The sequence below is a fragment of the Budorcas taxicolor genome, chromosome 15 (genome assembly GCF_023091745.1).
Source record: "Budorcas taxicolor isolate Tak-1 chromosome 15, Takin1.1, whole genome shotgun sequence".
Lineage (NCBI taxonomy): Eukaryota > Metazoa > Chordata > Mammalia > Artiodactyla > Bovidae > Budorcas > Budorcas taxicolor.
This window is the reverse complement of record NC_068924.1, coordinates 40,761,852-40,782,029: the sequence shown is the minus strand read 5'-3', so window position 1 is coordinate 40,782,029 and position 20,178 is coordinate 40,761,852. Positions and strand designations below refer to the sequence as shown.

Genomic DNA, 20,178 nt, shown 5'->3' with positions numbered 1-20,178 from the left:
CAGGTACAGAGGGTTAGAATTTCAACATGTTTTAAAGGAGATTCAATTCAACCCATAACAGTTTCTAGCCACTTTTTAATTCCTTGCCAGCTCCTGAATTCTTTCTTATATATTCTATTATTTTATAGCTATTATCGGTATAATCTTTCTGTCTTCTATTCAATGTCAGCTCTTATTTCTCACTCTTTTCATTCTGCTTGCCCACAGCAGTTCCCTTCTTTTTTCCCACTGAGTTGTAGACTTAGAAATTGGGGAAAACAAGGCTTATTAGAATTGAGTGCAAAATAAGAATAAGTTTGTAAATGAGGACTCTGTAGACAAGATTGTGTAAAGTAGAAGAAAATTACTGCCTGGACACTGTAGTACTCTTTGGGGAATGCACAAAGAACATTTATTCCTAGATCACTGTGGTGTATCTAGCTAGGCTTTTGAATCGTAAAGACCCAAGGGTGAATCTTTTCTCTGCCTCTTCTAAGTCATATGACTTTGAGAACATATTATGTAAGCTCTTCATTTCACAACTTCCTCATCTGAAAAAGGGGGTACTATGATAACAGCTACTTTTTAGGGTGCTTTGTAGATGGATGATGTAAGTAAAGTGCCAGAGCAGGTATTGAATATTTGTGCAAACGACTCTGTTTCTGTGTGCCAGATGGGTAAGGACTTTGAATAAGTTGCCTCTGAATAAGTGAGAGGAGGAAAGCAATGTCCCAACTTTTTTTTTTAACCACATGGCATGTGAGATCCTAGTTCTATGACCAAGGATTGAACCCAAGTTAATTCAAATTAACTAGCTCCGTCCTCAGCTCTGCCAGCCAACAAGTTGCTTGGTGCCCGCTTTAAAAACCATCTTTCCTTCAACTCCATGGCACTTCACCTCTGTCAAACAGGAGGAAACAGACAGAAAAAAAAAAAAAAGCCAGGCAACATTTTGTATTGTAATTTACACCCCCAGCACAAAACCCCCAAATTTTAAACAAGTATTGAAAGCCTCACCCAGGCCCACACTCCGGAACAGCTTTATATTAATAGTCTAGGCAAGGAAAAGCCAGAAATCTCCCACCACTCTGTGATTGACTCACATGTATGTTGGAGGCAGAGTTCACAAATCTAATTCCTTTCTCCATTCCCGGACATTTTTACCCAGAAAGCCTAAGTGACTAGAGGCGGTTCTGCCCGCTCAGCCAATTCCCGGCAGCAGCTTCTAGTGAAAAATATTATGTTTGGGGGCAAGCATTTATCCAGGAGTGTGCGGAAATGAGATGGTGAGGACGCAAATGGTGAATAAATGACCAGTGTAGGGAAAGCAGAGGAATGAGGGCGATTATGCAGGCTCTGTCCTCTATGAATACATTAGCTCCCCCAATGAACCCATGTATCTTGACTGCCTCCAAAGCAATTTCTTTGGGTTTCAGTGAATACAGGTGTCTGGAAGTGTTCTCTAAGCTCGGCTTCAGATAAGCTGCTCCAGCCTCCAGAACTTAAAGCCCTAGCATTAAGCCTGGGTGACAAGCCAGGCCCATGCAGCCTGCCAGGCCATTGTAATTGTGAGATGGTCATTAGAGATGCCCAGTCTCCGGTCAGGAAAGGGCAGGGGCTGTCCAGCGTCAGTTGACTGCCCAGTGGGTAGTGGAGATGGCTAAGGAGGGTTACCTAAGCTGGAACCTTTGAGTGGAAACTGGAGAGTGGGAACAGGAGATGGCCAGATACAGACACTGAGGTCAAAGGGGCAAGAGGGGAGTCATTGGTGGGAACCAGGCAGACGCTAGGTGGCCTGCATGGAGGGTTGGCAGTGAGGGGGAACAGCTCGGATGACTGCCATGAACACAGCAAGAATGAGGGGTGGCCAGGGACTGGCAAGCCTGTAGTGCATGTGTGCCAGGCTGCTTAAACATCCCCATGGAGAGGACAGTGGGGACCACGGTGGGGACAAGCCCAGCTTACATGTCGCTTTTTTCATGAGGCGAGAACCACAACCTGGACAGAGAGGTGGTCTTCCCTTTACAGGGCGAGGTCCTTCCCTGCATCCCTGATCACACTGCTGTCAACTGCCAAGGGGTCGAATGTGTCTCTCAGTCATGGGGAAGGTTTCCTTTTGGAGTTACCTTTTCATAGGCCCAGAGAAGGGGGTCAGTGCCTTGGAGACGTTCCCATATGATGAGAGAATACATGGTGCCTAGTGTGGACTCACACCACACATTGATAGCTGCAAAGGGTCCTGTACTTTGGGGCAGGATGGTGGATATCTCTGGAGAGTGATGTGAGGTATGTATGTGCCTGAGGGTCTGACCACCACGTGGAGGGTCAGGAACCTGCATGGCGTGAGCCTGGCTGTGCTTTGCTGTTTATACTCCATGAGTTTATTCCTCTGTGGCATTCTCTTGACAAAGTCTTTAGGAAGGTCCTGTGGGCCACCGTGGAGGAGATGGAGAATAACAGAGAAACCCTGAGGGGAGGTGACAGTGAAGAGAAGCAACTCTGAGGGTCCCTCTTGTTCACCTCCCTGTTCCTGGAGCTCCCTTTGGCTCACTCCCTGTGAAACCTGCATTTGGTTTCAACACAGAGGTTTATTTCCTTGATTTTGGAGCTCAACTCTCTCATGTCCCCACCCCAGCCAAAACAGTTTCTGACGTTCTTTTCTTCCTGAAAATTCTATAGGTCCCAACCTGTGTCTCTATCCCATCCCTAGCAGCCCTGATCACATATGCATGGACCAAGGTAAGGGACTGGACGTTCAGTATCAGTCCACCACCATCAACCCTGAGCCAAATTTCTGCACCCCCCTGGACTCATTCACCCACTGGGGAGCTGAGCGAAGCCTTCCTGGTGAGAAACTCTGCTCACCCTGATCCCAAGCTCGACATTTTCGCCTCCATAGACCTCCATGCCTTCGTCCAGCAGGCCGATCTCCTGGAAGTACTGCCGGTCCACAATGAAGCAACCGATGAGGGCAGGGCTCCTGCAGGGCATGGAGAGATGGAGGGTAGTTAGCAGAGGGGCCGTCTCATGGGGGTCAACAGAGCAGGAAGCGCAGTGCTGCCTTCCTGCCAGGAGGGTCTGGCCTTCTCCCTTCCTTTGCTGCCAAAACTGGTGTGAGCCTCGTTCTCTGAGTGGCCGCCCTGCGCCCCGCAGGTCCACCCTCACCAGCTACTCCAGGGAGCCTTTTCCATCAGGACAGAGGCAGACAGCTCCTGTCCTGTGCCCAGGCATCATTTTTGGTGGTGCTTGCCCGTGTGCCAACCAGAGAAGCAATGCTCAGTCTGCCAGTCTCGGCTGCATGTCTGTATCTCTGGCTGTCCTGACCTCTGCATTCTGAACTACAAAGCTGGTCTCTGTTGCTACCTGTGTACCCACAACAACTTTTCCATTCTTCACCTTGGTCCCTTTAGAGAGATGAGCTGGGGCTTTGGATAGCATAGTAAATCATTTGGATTTTACCTGTGGATAAAGGAATGTCAATGAAGAATTTTAAGCAGACAGTGGTAATAAGCAGATCTGTGTTTGTAAAAAGAATACTCTCCAGCCATGGGGTGATCGATTGGAGGAGATTGGGTAGAAATCGAGGAATCCGGTTGGGAAGCTTATTGTTATATCCAGGTGAGCAATGATGAAGACCTGGGCTGGAGTACCAGGAATGGAGATAGGGATTGTTTAAAGACATATATTGAAGTAAAATCAGCAGAAATTTGAGGCAGATGAACTCTGAAGGTGAGAGGGAGGAATCTGGATGCCAGCTGGCCTTCTGCTTGGATGATGATGGGGTGAGGGCCATTGATAGGTGGATAGAGAAGAAGCTGGTTTTAGAAGGAAGAGGGATTCCATGCTGGGAAAACTGATCTTAAGGTGCCTCTGGGTCACCAGGGGGAGATATCCAATAGGTAGGGTGTAGGTGGCTGGTCTGGGTTAGAGTTCAGCAGGGGTCTTAGGCTGGAACAACGCGCCAATAGCTGGTGGGGGCTAGGAACTGAAAGGCCTTTCCTAGTAAGCGTGATTGCAGGGCTCACGGCTGTGTGCAGACACCCAGCACAGACTGTCACGAGGAGATTTACATTAGGTGAATCAGCAAGAGATCGAGTGGGCTGCTTCTCTGCTGAGAGCATCCTCTTACACAAATAATATTAAATTGTTCCACTGCACACTGCTACCACTTCTAGCCCTTGTGCAGCATCTTATCAGCTGGTGGCTGAGGAACTGGATGGGAAGAGAAAGAAAAGGAGAAACGAAGACTACTCAGTGATGAGAAAACTGTCACTCAAATGCAAATGGACTCATCTTTGAAACTGGAAACTCATCAAGGTGGAGAAACAGCTCTTTTGCAGGCCATTTCTTTGGAGAAGGCTGATGCAGGAGACTGCCTGGGTAGAGACTGGTGCTTTGGGGTCCCTGTCCCTCCTGCTTTCAAATTTAGTCAGTTCATTTGCTCAGTCGTGTCCAACTCTTTGCAATCCCATGGACTGCAGCATGCCTGGCCTCCCTGTCCATCACCAACTCCTGGAGTCTACTCAAACTCATGTCCATTGAGTCGGTGATGCCATCCAACCATCTCATCCTCTGTCATCCCCTTCTCAAATTGCAGCCTTTTATTTGAAAGGACTCAGTTTCCACATGAAGGCATCCAGGGCAGTCAATACAACCCAATCCATTGCTCCTTTAGGCTGAGTTCTGGTGGGGGGTGCTTGACCTGCCTTTAGAGGTGACTGCTAGGGGAATGCACACCCATTCTGGCTGTGCATCTCTGAAAGAAGTTCCCTAGCCTCCCTGAGCCTCTGATTCCATATCTATCAAATAGAATCAACTATAACCTCACAAGGATTAAATTAAACAATATAAAGCACTTGAGGACCTCTGAGACATAATTGGAACTCAAAAGATCATTTTTAAAAGATGCGCTTGCACACTGAAGAAGCCCAGAAAATCCTCTCTCTAAGTGCACAGTGATTTTAAAACATCGACCCTGCAGAGTTAACATCAGCATTTTCCTTGATGTTACTGAAGTGCTGAGCAGGGCAGGGCATTCCAGGATACAAAGGAGGGAGCTTTCCCCTCATGGCCAGGCCAAGTCAAAGCAAGAACAGAATCTAAAATAGTTTCTCTTGGAAGAGCACAGGCATCCTCAGTCTATTACTTATTAACTGGCTAGGGTATTAAGTGGACCCACTCAGCCTGAAAGTGTTATTGATTTATATCTTGCCTTATTCCCCAAAGGGTTAGAAATAGTTTACAAGAAAAAGTAAAATACAATATAAAAAAAAAAGAGGTAAATGTCTGAAAAGCTAAAATTTCACCCCAAATTAGGGGTCAGTTAGAATGCCTGAGTCTTCCTTCATGGATCTTAGAGTAGACCCGCAAAGTTGACCCTAAACTTCCTGGTGGCCACAGAGAAACACACAGGTCTTAGAAATAAGATTCGGAGTTCCCATGTGGAAATGTTATACTGATTTCCCAGGAATAGAAAGCTTTCAGTTTGAAAGAAATTTCTCATGTCAGTCCTCTTAAAGAGGTCACTTTGGGACGTAGTGAACACCAGTCTCAAAGCCATCCCTTTAGAGTTCAATAGAAGATCTCTCTGGGCTCTGTTTAGAGCTTACATCATGCGTGGGCAAAGCATTAAAGTAGAGCTCGGAGGAAATAGGAGCCAAGGTGGGCAAGATACATGTGTATAACCCACAGCTTGCTGTGAGGCATCTTCATCTTCCTATGGGGTATAAAACCAAGAATGTTCTTTCAAAGTCTTCCATTAATATAATTTATTCCATTAATATAAAGTTAAAATTTTTTAGTTAATTTTTGTATTGGAGTATAGTTGATACACAATGTTGCATTAGTTTCTCTTATACGGCAAAGTCAGTCAGTTATATATACTTATATATCCACTCTTTTTTAGATTCCATTACCATACAGGTGATTACAGGGTACTGAATGGAGTTCCCTGTGCTATGTATACACGCATGCTCAGTCACTTCAGTCTTGTCCGATTTTTTGTGACCCCATAGACTGTAGCCTGACAGGCTCCTTTGTCCACGGTACTCTCCAGGCAAGAATACTGGAGATGATTGCCAGGCCCTCCTCCAAGGGAGCTTCCCCACCCAGGGATTGAACCAGCATCTCTTAGGTGTCCTGGTTCATCAAGTGGGTTCTTGACCACTAGCGCCACCTGGGAAGCCCTCCCTGAGCTATACACAGGTTCTTATAATTATCTATTTTATATATAGTAGCATGTATGTCAGTCCCAATCTTTCAATTTATCTCTCCCTCTTCCTTCTTGCTTCAGTTAAGTTTTTGATATAGATGAGGTGATGAAATATTTGAGGTTCAGATGATACTCTTTGTCAAGAACCTAGAATGCGGGTTTAATGATTAAGTCCAGGCTGACACATTTAGAGATGAGGGGAGCAGAAGCAGCTAGCACCAGTGCAGACTTCGGCAAGAACGCTTGATGTGTGATGGTCTACTTCCCACCAGTGGCAGTCAACAGACCTGGGGGTAGAATTCAGCCACACGAGTTCTGAGCTCAACAGTGTGTGCCTGGGAGGATGATAGTTAGGCGTGGACTCTGGCTGATCTGGGTTTGGATCCTGTCTTCACTGGCTGGAGCCTTTGGCAGGGCCATTCCCCTTTGTCAGTCTTTCTTTCCTTATCTTGTAAAAGGGGAATGACACAGTGAGCTGTCCCCAGGTTATGACAAAGAGCAGATGAGACCACATGTGTAAGAGGCCCTTGCACACAGTGACCTCTCAGCAAACATTCATTAATAATAACACAGAAGTGCGGCACAGGCCTAACACATAGGTGACAGAGACAACGCAGGAAAGATAGGTGGCATTCTCTTCCATCTTGTTTTAAATATGAATATGGCTTTTTCCTTCTGGCAAGGAAAAATGCAATCCCAGATAATAATCACCCATTTTCAATTATATTTTTCATAATCTTTCTCCTTCATGTAATACAAAGCAACACCAGTTTCTAATCTCCTCTTTCATTCCAGGAACTGTCCCCTAGGCCACCTTCTGATGCCATCTATGTATTTAATGGGCAGGGCTTTGCAGGGAGCATACAGGCACTTGGTCAGTGATTAACCAGGTAGAAATAAAGGCTGGTATGGCTGGCTTTTCCAGGAATCCTGACCCATAAGAAAAAGGCCACATAGAGGAGTCACTTGAGTGTCTCTAAGTGAAAGTGAAGTCGCTCAGTCGTGTCCGACTCTTTGTGACCCATGGACTGTAGCCCACCAAGCTCCTCTGTCCATGGGATTCTACAGGCAAGAATACTGGAGTGGGTTGCCATTTCCTTCTCCAGGAATGCTTCAGTGCTTCAAGGAGCAAGCAAAGAACCCGAGGTGGAGGTCACCTGCTTCATCGCTGCAGGTGCCCTATATAGTGTCTCTAAAGGCAGCAGCAAAGACAGAGTTCAGGATCTTAGCATGGCAGTTTGGAGCCGCTTTTGACTGAGTGCTGAAGGGTAAGCTCAAACATCAGACAGGCATACAGGTGCCATGGGGTGCACCAGCCTCACTGCCTGGGGCTGCCACCTCCCTGTTCTCCTTCCTCCCAGTCCCTCTGAACCTCCTCTGTGTCCATGAACTCACTCTGCTCCTGTGAATTCACAGGAGTGTCCTTGCTCCAACCTTGCAATCTCCTACTTTCCCGTGAAAACAAGTGTGGATATTACACTCTCTATAAAGGATCCTCACACCCACACTTCCCATCAGCATGGGGAATAATTTGTTATTCCAATTATTTTGTCTGTCTTCCCTATATTCTAGGCTTTTGCGGGCAGGAGCTGAGTGGTGGTCACTACAGATCCCCAGCACACAGCACAGTAGTTGGCACCCAGCAGGTGTCCCACAGCGATGTGTTGAAATGAGTAACTTTGAGCCTTTGAATGGGTTCTGGATGCCACAGCTTTTTAAAAAGGGATCATCAGTATGTACACCTATGGGTGATTCCTGTTGATATATGGCAGAAACCAATACAATATTGTAAAGCAATTATACTCCAATTAAAAATAAATAAATTTTTTAAAAAGGGATCACGGAGGCTGTAAGCTGTGACTGAAGGTCACTTGTAATTTCTCTCCACCACCCCATCTTGCCCCATAATGCGGCTGGAGTTCGGTGAATGAGGGTCAGGCTGGGGAGCCCTTGTCTGGAAGCCAACACAGGGAGACGCCCCCAGCTAAGAACACATTAAAATTAAAAAAAAAAAAAAAGAAGAACACATTACCTGATCGGGGCTGTGGAGTTCTCCAGCTTCCACCAGGCCTTGGGGGGGTTGAGGTAGCGGCACCACAGCTCCCAGTCAAAGCCCTGGGCTGCCAGCGGGTACTCTTCTATCTCAAAGTTGTCGTATTTGATGTTGTCAAAGGATGGGGAGATGATCCGTTTCCGGTTCTCCTTAATGCGGGTGAGTACGGGTTCAGCCCTAGGCAAGGAGGAGGGGGAGGGAGATTGGCACCTTCAGTAGTTCCTTCCCCAGCAGAAGGAGGAAGGGACTCCTGGCTCTCTCCTGCAGGGGAGAGCTGCTCTGCCTCCCACCCCCATACTTCTGGGTTACACGAGGCTTGACTTCTCATTCAGCGTGAACCAGGCTGAGCGGACAGATTTTTAGTACCTTAGATCCTAATGTCTGTTTGGTTTCCTTTATTCCATTAGAAAAAAAAAAAGAAACCAAGACTCAAGAAAGAAGAAAGAAACAGTTCTGAGGTTCCATGGAAAGCTTTCAACTTGGGCTTTGATTTTGCTAAAATTCAGTGTGTCACCCAGGAGGAAAAAGCAGATGAGGACGGCAGACACATGGAGGTGAGAACAAACCTGTCTCCACCCATCGTGCGGTGCTTCTTCATCCTTCCAGGCATGCCACCCCCACCCCACCCATCCCCACCGCCCAAGGAGAGGTGAGGGGGGTCACGCTTCCACAGAGCCCAGAGCCCCTGTGGATACCAGGCAAGCAAAATGTTTGCAGACAGGAATGATAAGCTTCTCATTAATAATGCATTTGTTGCACAATTGTTTATTCAAATCTGCTTGAAATAGTAAGTGTCCCTCTCTTCTCCTGGCCATAAATCCAATGAAAATGCTTTTTAAACAGTCACAAATGGCAAGCAGGGACTTCAGCTATGAAAAATGACTGCGTTGCAGCCTTAATTCGGACCTGTTATGTCAAAGTATGCTGTGTGCATGCCTGCTGTCCCCTCTTGCCAAAGGACCCTCCTCACTCTACTCTGGGGAGGCAGAGGGTGGTGCTCAGAGTTCAAGAGGGACAGCAGACACCAATGCTACCAGGCATAGTGGCTAACAGGGCGGTATACTCGGCCAGCCCCAGCACCCGGGTCCCCCACCCCCAGGCTCTCTGCAGAGCCACCCCCAGTGGACCACATGGCATGCCCTGAGGCCTACAGGGATGTCAGCACCAGGCGCCTTGTCTCTGCTTGCCTGAAGCCACTGAGGCCTTGCCCACCAGCACCTGAGCAGCCCTGGTCAGAGAAAAGAAAGGTGCTCTAAGACCTAGTTTTATCAGTGGAATGAATCTGAGGTTTTCTGCTCCCTCTGATCTGGAATCTGGAGGGAGCCCAGGGTGCTCAGCTCCCTTTGCTCTCTTGGTCTTGGCCCTGTCTGTGGGCTGGGCTTCAATTCATGTCTGGCCCAGCTCCCCTTTCCCGGGGGTTGCAGCCTGGTCCTTAGTTGGGCTGGAACTCTCACTCTGCCCCAGGCATTTACTCTTCTCCCCCATCATGTCTCCTAGAGGACCACGTCGGCCCTTATGCCACCAACCCTTGAGACACTGTGTTTTGACCTATTGATCCCTGACCCTCTCCCACTCTGAAGGGCCAGCCCAGTGTTCTGGCTGCCTGTACACCCAGATGATGACTCCTTTCCCCCATCATGACTGAGATCCCAGTGGGCTTTGACCCTGGACCACCCTGGGACTCATCATCCTCAGCTCCCAACGGGCACTTACCAGCCCACATTGAACTCCACATGGGCATCAAAGAGCGCCACTACAGGGGCAGTGGCGGCCCTCCAGCCGCTGACCCTGGAGCGGATGAGGCCTTCCTGCTTGCTGTGCCGCACGACCTTGATGAAGCCTGGCTTCTGGCCGTTCACCTTGTCCACGTACTCTGTCAGCTTCTCCTTCAGCTCCTCTGTGAGGGAGAAAATGCACTGTTAGCATGATGAAGACGTTCACCCTTCCAGGGTGAGCTGACCCCCAGAGAGAGGCAGGAGGGGCCAGTCCCCTCCCCAGGTCTTCCTTGGCATTCCCCAGGATGGCCAACACAGCTCAGCTTTGAGGGGAAAAATGGAGGTGAAAACAGTATTTATTATGCCCAGCAACATGAAGAGGATCACCTGCTTCACACACATGGTGCGTTTAATCTTCACAACAGGCCCTTGGGAAAATCCAGCTCTGAAGTTTGATCAATTTGTCCAACACCCTGAAATTATGAGTGGGAGTTCAGTTCAGGACAGGTCTAATGACCTCAGAAGTCCCATTCTTTCTCATCTGTTCAGGGTCTTCCTTCTTCCCCAGTGTTCTCCATCAGCCCTCCCCAATCCCCAGAGAAAGCTCCATGTGCAAAGATCATAGCTCGAGACCCAATCCTTGCCTGGAACTCCATCTTTCCAGGAAGTGGATGACCAAGGGTTGTGTAAGTGGCTGGCATCGATTTGTTGCTGGGTGTCCCTGGGCCTGGCTAAACATCCAATTCCCCTGCATTTTCATAACCACATATGACCCTGCAGCAGCAGAACAGGGCAGCACGTTCATCGTGTTTTCCATAGCAGCTCAGGAAACACACTGTGACACTTCCCTCCTCCAGACAGTGGCCTAAGTGGGCCACATTCACCCACTTTCAACCACAGCACTTCCCCAGGACCTGATTTCCAACTGCCCCTCCTCCCATCTTCCCAGCCTGCCCATCCCCAGGCTCTGGGACAGACCCAGGTGGGCTGAGCCCCGCGTGTCCCTTGGCGTCCAATCTTGGGTCTTGCTGGACAGGCAGCCCACTAGGAGTGAGGAAAGGGCAGGAGGCAGCTGGCACAGCACCTGGCCCATGGGAGGTGCAGCTCCTGGCAGGAGCATAGGGTGGTAGAAAGAGGACACCACTTGGAGCCAGCAACATAGCATTTTAATTCTACTTGCCATGGAATTGGCCTCATGACCTGTTATTAAACCACTGCTTGATGTCCAGGGGGATGTTTAGATAGAGTGAATGTAATTTGCACATAGGAAGGACATGAATGAGGGGCTGAGGATTTGAGGGCAGACAATTATGGATTGAATTGTTTCTCCCCAAAGGCTTTGGTCTGACCCCAGACTTCAGAGCACAACCTTATTTGGAAATAGAATCTTTACAGATTTAACCAAATTAAGATAGGTCATTAGGTCCTAATTCAATAGGATTAGTGTCCTTATACTAATAAAAGGGGGAAATTTAGACACAGAGACAGACTACACAGAAGGAAGACAGGGTGGAGAGATGCAGAGATGGCCATCTAGCATCCAAGGAACATTTGAGGGTGCCAGAAGCTGGGGAGGAGCCCTGGGACAGATCCCTCCCATCTTCAGAGGGAGCACCTTGATTGTGGACTTCCAGCCTCCAGAACAGTGAGACAATGCATTTATGTTGTCACCCAGTCTGGGGTGCTTTGTACTCTGCAGCCCCAGGGAACAGATATGGTTGTTATGAGGATTAAACGGGAGTGACACTTGTGAAAAGTGCATAGCACTTTCTTTCCTGTTCAGTTTCCATCATAGTGGGAGTTATGAAAGCTGGGGGAGCTGACTGTCCCTGCCAATCAAGGGACCCATCTCTGGCTGACAAAGCCCTCTTCACATGCTCTGGTCCAGGACCACTTCTTCCTGTTCTGGCCTGCCCCCAGCTCCGAGGTCTGCAAGCAGCAAGGCCACGGGAGCCAAATAGGAGACACAGATGTGCGCTGTGGCCGCATGCCCAGGAAAGGCAACAGAGCACGGTGGCTACTGCTGGAATCAGTAGCAGGTATTGGTTTCAATTCCTTTACCACATGATGCTGGCCAAACAAAAGGCTGCGTAAGATGTGGCCCCTGGGCTGCTTTTTGCACCACTGCCTGAGTTAGCACTAAGGAGGTGAGAAAACTGAATCTGAGGCAAAGAAGCAGACAGGGAGGCAGGCTTTGGTGCTAGACAACCACTCCCTTGCTCTGTGACCTTCGTCAAGCTCCTGGGAATTCCAAGACCTCAGAGTTAGGACTTGAAATTTCAGTTTGAACCAATTACCCATCGAAGGTTTGAATCCCCTCTGTGGATCCAGATGAGTGATTATCCAGCCCATGCAATGTCAGAAAACCCTATACAATCTATCCCAGGTATTAGATTTTTTTTCTTTTACTCTTTAAATGCCACAGTTCCTCAACCTTCCACTCATTTGGGGACCATTGAGGGCAGATCAAATCCCTCTTCCACGTGGCAACCTTTCAGAGCTGAAGACCATCCTTAAGTCCTTGCTGCGAATTTCTCTAGGTCAAATGTCTTTAATTCCTCCTTGTATTTTCTCATCTCTTGTAAGTTTCAAGTTCTTTTATCATGGTGAACTTCTAAAAATGTAAGCTTTTCTCTAGTGCTTTTAAATTACATAGCTAGAAATTGGCCTGTTTTTTCCTGGAGCAAACTGAGCTGTATAGACTAGAGGGAACTAATCACCTCCCTGAATCTAGAATTGATGTACCCATTAATATCATAATAGCTTAAGGTCACATTAACTCTGCTTACTTTTGATACAAATTGACCTTACTAGAAACATATACTTAGATTCTCTTCATGTGATGCTGCTGAGTCAGGCCTCCTCCATCCCATCTCTTCATGGATGCAGGTGTGAGTGGATGGATGCAGGTGTGAGTGGATGGACATGTGTATGCTTGTGTGTGTGTGTGTGTGTGTGTGTGTGTGTGTGTGTGTGTGTGTATACTCCAGTGCTCTGAGTTAAAACAAGGATCTTTCATTTACACCCCTTTATTTCAATCTTTTCAAAGATTTACAGCACTTCTCTGAAGTCAGAATGTTTTTTCCCCTTGATTCTGTTATCCAGTGCTTTGTTATCTAGCTCAACCAGCTTTCCAGCTTCTGCAAAAGTGATGAGCATGTGGCTTTTGTTGTTGTTCAACTCATCCTTTCAAACAGTGTGACCCTTGTCTGGGGCTAGCCTCAGTGGGGGCTGTCAGGCATTCTCATTCAGCCCAGAGAAAATTCAGCTGACTTTTGGGTCACACCAACATGCTGTGCAGCTCACTCTAGCCAATAAGAAAATGACCTTGTGCTCTCCCACTGACTGGGGAGGCCTGGGGATGCAGCTGTCTCAGTAATGGCAGGAAGTCACTGGTACAGTGGCATAGGTCAGTGTACCCCTTACACGCTTACAAGATCTTCAAGCATGGTTGCCAGGAGGCTTCTTAAAATACATACTGTTTCATCGTTTCAAAGGCCCACTCTTCATGGATCCAAAATGGATCTTCATAGATCTTACATAGAGCTCATAAAGCCTGATGTTTGGACTTTTGTTGGTGGTCATTAAGTGGAGCGTGCACACAACTTGGAAAGAGACTGGGCTAGCACCAAAAGACCCCTCTCCCTGCCCCCACGGAGAGGACAGTGCCTGTGGGGACCACTGTTACTGCGGCGTTGCTCGGACAGGGCTGTAGGTCATTGCCACTGAGTGATGTGCCATGAAAGTGAAGGAGGAGAGCGGAAAAGTTGGCCTAAAGCTCAACATTCAGAAAACGAAGATCATGGCATCTGGTCCCATCGCTTCATAGCAAATAGATGGGGAAACAGTGGAAACAGTGGCTGACTTTATTTTTCTGGGCTCCAAATTGCCAACATCCGCTGGATCATGGAAAAAGTAAGAGAATACCAGAAAAACATCAATTTCTGCTTTATTGACTATGCCAAAGCCTTTGACTGTGTGGATCACAATCAACTGTGGAAAATTCTGCAAGAGATGGGAATACCAGACCACCTGATCTGCCTCTTGAGAAATCTGTATGCAGGTCAGGAAGCAACAGCTAGAACTGGACATGGAACAACAGACTGGTTCCAAATAGGAAAAGGAGCACGTCAAGGCTGTATATTGTCACCCTGCTTATTTAACTTATATGCAGAGTATATCATGAGAAACGCTGGGCTGGAAGAAGCACAAAATGGAATCAAGATTGCTGGGAGAAATATCAGTAACTTCAGATATGCAGATGACACCACCCTTATGGCAGAAAGTGAAGAAGAACTAAAAAGCCTCTTGATGAAAGTGAAAGAAGAGAGTGAAAGAGTTGATTTAAAGCTCAACATTCAGAAAACGAAGATCAGGGCATCTGGTCCCATCACTCCATGGCAAATAGATGGGGAAACAGTGGAAACAGTGTCAGACTTTATTTATTTATTCTTTGGGGGGGCTCCAAACTCACTGCAGATGGTGACCGCAGCCACGAAATTAAAAGACGCTGACTCCTTGGAAGAAAAGTTATGACCAACCTAGATAGCATATTGAAAAGCAGAGACATTACTTTGCCAACAAAGGTCAGTCTAGTCTAGGCTATGGTTTTTCCTGTGGTCATGTATGGATGTGAGAGTTGGACTGTGAAGAAAGCTGAGCGCTGAAGAATTGATGCTTTTGAACTGTGGTGTTGGAGAAGTCTCGTGAGAGTCCCTTGGACTGCAAGGAGATCCAACCAGTCCATTCTGAAGGAGACCAGCCCTGGGTGTTCCTTGGAAGGAATGATGCTAAAGCTGAAACTCCAGTACTCTGGCCATCTCATGCGAAGAGTTGACTCATTGGAAAAGACTCTGATGCTGGGAGGGATTGGGGGCAGGAGGAGAAGGGGACGACAGAGGATGAGATGGCTGGATGGCATCACCAACTCGATGGACGTTTGAGTGAACTCCAGGAGTTGGTGATGGACAGGGAGGCCTGGCGTGCTGCGATTCATGGGGTCGCAAAGAGTTGGACACAACTGAGCGAATGAACTGAACTGAACTGAACTGAAGTGAGGCCCTACAGGTGTGAGTGAGGCCATCTTTATTTTTGTGTGTGTACCATATTGTGCAGCACGTGGGATCTTAGTTTCCTGACCAGAGATCAAACCTGCACCTCCTGAAGTGGAAGCACCAAGTCTTAACCACAGGACTGCTAGGGAAGCCCATCCAGGGATATTTTTTTTTTTTAATGTGGACCATTTTTTTAAAAGTCTTTATTGAATTTGCTACAATATTGCTTCTGTTTTATGCTTTGTCTTTTTTGGCCCTGAGGCATGTGGGATCTCATCTCCCTGACTAAGATCAAATCTGCACCTCCTGCATTGGAAGGTGAAGTCTTACCACTGGACTTCCCAGGAAGTCACATGTGTGGCCATCTTGGATCCTTCAGCCACCAGTAGATCACAGTCACATCAGTGATCCTAATTGACATCATATAGCAGAGACAAGCTGGGCTTATTACAGAATCGTGAGGCAGTGAATGGTTGCAGTTTCAAGCCATGAACTTCTGGGATGGTTTGCTATACACAGAAGCTAATAAAATGGGATCTATTGTCTCAGAACAGTGCTGGGTTTAAAATAAGATTGAGAATTCCTGATGCACAGGAAATGAAACCAGACACAGAACAGCCAGCTTGGAAGGTGGCAGCAAGAGATGAGAAGGCTTTGCGTCTTGTAGGAGCTGGCTGCCCCTTTGTACCTCTGAGTTTTGCTGTTAACCAGAATAAAGATTTCTGGTGGACCAGCCAGGAAAAAAGATTCTGTTCTCAGTCTGTTGTATCTCAAATATTAGCTATTGATTAGAAGAGAGGATTCCTTTAGCCCCCACCACACAACTGCTATTAAACAAATTTTTAAAGGCCTGAAATATCCTTGACAACACTGGTTCAGTCTTGGCAAAGCCCTTTTACTTAAATAGATTTTCGTGTTTTCCTTTAAACTTTGCTAACTGCCAAAGCAAGAAAGAACAATATCAAAACCATTTCGACTTGTGCTAGAAAACTGTTGTGTAAGATATTGCCTATTTTATATATACATGGAATATCTCTCAGAACTTAGCTCAAAACAACATATAAAGAACTTGAGGTTTTCTTTATACTTAAACACAAACACATAACCTGTTATATTTACTTTTTCTGCCAAGGCTGCTAGGAAGCTCAGAGACAATATAATAACTAATCACAGGGTTCTACCAGGATTTTTGCTTTTGTTAAAGCTTTAATTTTCAAGTTGCAGTCTAAAAGCTGCACTGTCTTTTACCTTTGGTAGCTACTTTGCTTTTTGAAATGTCTGTAAATAATTTTTAATAAAGTGTCTTCATAAGAGCAGGACAGGAGTATAAATGTGGAAACAAGGGGAAGGCCGTACCTCACACTGGCTTTACCGTGTTGGGAAAGTGGAGGCAGGGTCTGCTCTCTGTGGCGTTGTCAGATGTAGACTCAATGGCAGAGCTGTAACTCAGCCGCCAGTGCTGACCGAGGAATACAACTTGCGCCCTGCACGGGGCCACGTGTCCTCCTGCTTGAGTTGCTCCTCAGCCTCTCCTGCTGTCCACAAATCCCTGCTCTGCTGACGTCTGAACGACCTCTGTACATCAGCACTCCCAGAGGCTGTGCTGATGAAACAACATTCTGCTCTCTGGAGGTCACAGGCCACTCCCCACCCGCCCCGGCCCGTGCCTGCCCTTGGAGCCAGCTGAGTGCAAGCTGCTGTTCTCCCCCTTCAGACTTAGATGCCAAGTGAAAATGCAACATTCACCAGGCTGGTCAGGCAGAGCCCTTTCTTCCCTGTCTATATATGCCCTTCGTACTGCTAAATAAAAAGCAATTAGCTCCTCAGAGTCACCCTAAAAGAAACATAATGCAAGCTGAACAGCAGTCTGGTACCAACAGCTGTTAATCTGATTTAAACACCTAATGAGATACTCTTTATCCCTTGCATAAAGGAAAATAAAGGATCAGGACACTGACGTCCAGTGGGGCTCCACTATGCAAGATGGCTGCACAGGCATCCTTGTAAACCAGCCTGCCCATCTTTGTCACGGAAAACCAGGCCCGGCTCCTCATCCTTCTCTTAGTGCTCAGACAATCATTTCTCCTGCCTGCTGGAGGTTTGGGGGAAGGAAGAATGAAGGGAGGGGCCACTCATTCATTCATTCAACAAACAATGAGCACTTGCTATGTACCAGCTATTGATCTAGCTGCTATGGCTCTAACTGTGAATAGGATAGTCTGTAAAGAGCTTTCATTCTGCTGGATGTTTAAAAGGCATGTGCTGTAGTCTACACAGAGAGGGGACTGGGTAGAGATGGGGAGAGAGGGGGAGAGAGAAAGGAGGGAGGGAGGTGGGGGGTCGGTGAGAGAGAATGAGGAGCAGGAAAGGGAGAGATTTTTGCAAAAGAACTCTGGGCACTGATTCGGTGCTCCCTGGCGCTGAGACTTCCTAAAGACTGGGCCTCCTGAGCCTGAGAAGCCGTGTGTGGTGCAGTGGGTGGGCAGGCAGGGGAGCACAGGCTGAAGTCAGAAGACTCATATTCTGTTACTTTCCTGATTTTGCCACATTCTCACCCCTTGAGTGGGTATTTGGCAGTGTCTGGAGACAGCTTTGATGGTCACATCTGGAGAGGGTGCCACAGGCAGGCATGCCACTAAACATCCTACAATGCGCAGGACAGCCCTCCACAATCAAAAGTTTTCCAGTTCAAAGTGTCAGCAGTGCTGAGTTTGAGAAACCCTGCAGGGCTCTTAATGAACAGAGGTCCCATTCTGGAAATCCGAGCATGCATGAGTTTTCAAACTGGCAACTCTGGTCCTACATCTGTATTTCTTTGGTCTGCAAGGCAATCCTGCTTGGCAGCAACTGGCTGGAACCAAGTAGGAGCTGCTCCTATAAAAAGGGCTCAGTAACAGGTATAAACTCCCTATGAGATTCTGACGGGCAGCCAAGATTGGTAACAACTGAAATAAATGAAGATTGGCTTTATAACAGGTGGGAAAGGAGCCTCCTCTAGAATTGTGTGGTTTCAGCCCACAGTAGAGGGTCAGAGTCTGAAAGAGTCACCCCTACAACCTGGCTGGATAGTTGTCCTTGTCATTCTCCCAAACCCATGGGCTCCACCTGGCTGCTTTCGACTGCAGGCCTTTCACTTAGCAGTTGTTTTCTCTGCGTAGTCATCTTTGGATCAAATGCTTTGGACAGTCCTCTGTAGGTCCCCCGCTGCCCTCTGCACAAGGCACGCTCTTGTTTGCCCCCTCTCCCCATCTGCACACTTTCATGCCACCCAGTCCTGCCACTAGCTCAGTGCTGTCCTCCAAAGCCCAGCCTGGATCAGAGTTGCCACCCCCTCCCTCCAGTTGCCTGGGAGGGGTGGGTGAACACCCCGCTGACAAGTGCTAATAATTAATTGCCAATGATGCTAATTTGAAGATTAAAAGCACAGTGCATTTCTGTTTATTCCTCCAAAACTGAACAGTAGCTGATCTTCCTCAGATCAGAAGATTAACTGGGTTTCCTCTAAAGCCATTTAGGGCCATTGAAACACCAATGATGTGTCAAAACACTTTAAAAGAGAAATTATTCATTTGGATGCAATGGTTGTCATACCTAGCTGCTCATCCACTCACCGGGGGATCTGAAAAATAAAAGAAGATGCCAGCCACCCCACCCCTAAAGAATCTGGAGGGAGACTGTGGACTCATATGGTCCTGCTGATGAATGATGGTGACCTGGGCTTGAGCAGTTTCAACCCCAGAAGAATAGACCAGCCTGAGACTCCAGCCCAAGAGCAGCCTTGTTTCATGAATTGCTCTTTCTTTAAGATCACTCTGGACAGGCTTTCAAACCCTGGGCAGTTTACAAATGCTTTCCACGCCATTCCCTCTTCTCTCCCATATACTCCTTTAATAGCTTCACTTCTTCAAAGTCAATTGATACTGAAGTAGCTCTGGAATGACCTTTAACGGTTCTCCTTACTCAGGACTTGGAGAAAGGCTCCACCTAGGAGCCACACAGACAGCATAACAGGGTCCAGGCAGATTGTCACAATCTTCCTGGGAGTTTCCAGGCTTTAATTCAGCTATTCCAAGTCCCAGAATTACCACCTGTTAATAGACCCAGCCATTTGTTTCCGGGTGTACTCTTTTGTATCATAGCCAGGCATGAGTGATCACCAAAACCCACATGAAATATGTACTCCTCACTTAGTGAGGTCTCCAAAACCAAGCTCTTAGCACCCATTAACGGCCTCTTATCTGCTCCTAAATGACTTATTTTCCCAAAGATCCTGTATCTTGCAACAAAATGGTCAGAACTGGTTTCTAAAGATGATTGAGGTGGATGATGTATAAATGGTCCCTTGGACAGTCAAGGATGTGTGTTGGGTGCCAGTCAATGTTTAACTCTCCATCTCTCTTTTTTTTTTTCTCTCCCTCTCAACAAATGAAAACCTGATTTATAACATCTTCCAGTGTCTGTAGTTTAAATACTCTCCCATCATGGCTGGTTTCGGGCTACTCACCTGATGCTACTGACTTTAAGTTCAGAAGAGATGTGCAGAGTCTGGAACGTATGATCAGCCGGCAGCGGTCCAGGTCAGCCGAGCACACTGGTTCCAGTGGCCAAGGCAGAAAGGCTGTGGTTCTGTGGGTGCTTCCCTTTACTCACTATATAATGGGCACTGTGCTCAGGGCTTTACTTCAATCCATCCTGTTCTTTATTCATTCATGCAGCAATTATATATTAAGCACTTCTGAAGTACTGTACATTATTCTAGATTTTCATCATATTGAAATCTCACTACCACCCTACCAACAATGACATTTATAGCTAATGGGAATTTATTTGGTGCTTATCGTGAGCCATGTACTGTTCCAAACAGGGTTTATATATGACTGATTCAGTCCTCTCAACTCAAGGTAGGCAGCACTGTCATTCCCATCCCATACATTAGGAAACCCCAGCAGAGAGAGGTGGAGCTAGAGGAAGTTAGGCTGGGATCCAAATACAGGCAGCCTGCCCCGAATCTGTGTCCTTAATCCCACAGACTATTATCTCCAAATGATAAAAGAGAGAGTTCAAAGATCAGACTTGAAATGACATGCCCAAAATGACACAGACAGTAAAAAATGAGCAGGGATTCAAACTCACATCCGCCTGATTGCACAGACCCCGCTCTATCAC

At 47.2% G+C, this 20,178-nt stretch overlaps 1 protein-coding gene across 2 annotated transcripts in view; it reads right to left on the bottom strand.

The window, feature by feature from the left end:
* The window catches only part of GALNT18 (polypeptide N-acetylgalactosaminyltransferase 18), a 379,685-nt gene that overhangs the window by 126,940 nt on the left and 232,567 nt on the right, over positions 1 to 20,178 (bottom strand). For both annotated transcript variants that reach the window (XM_052652828.1, XM_052652827.1), the window contains exons 4-6: positions 9,957 to 10,140; positions 8,223 to 8,420; positions 2,845 to 2,959 (exon numbers count right to left, since the gene is read on the bottom strand). In XM_052652828.1, coding sequence (XP_052508788.1) covers positions 2,845 to 2,959; positions 8,223 to 8,420; positions 9,957 to 10,140 — 497 coding nt within the window. The remainder of the gene's footprint in view (positions 1 to 2,844; positions 2,960 to 8,222; positions 8,421 to 9,956; positions 10,141 to 20,178) is intronic.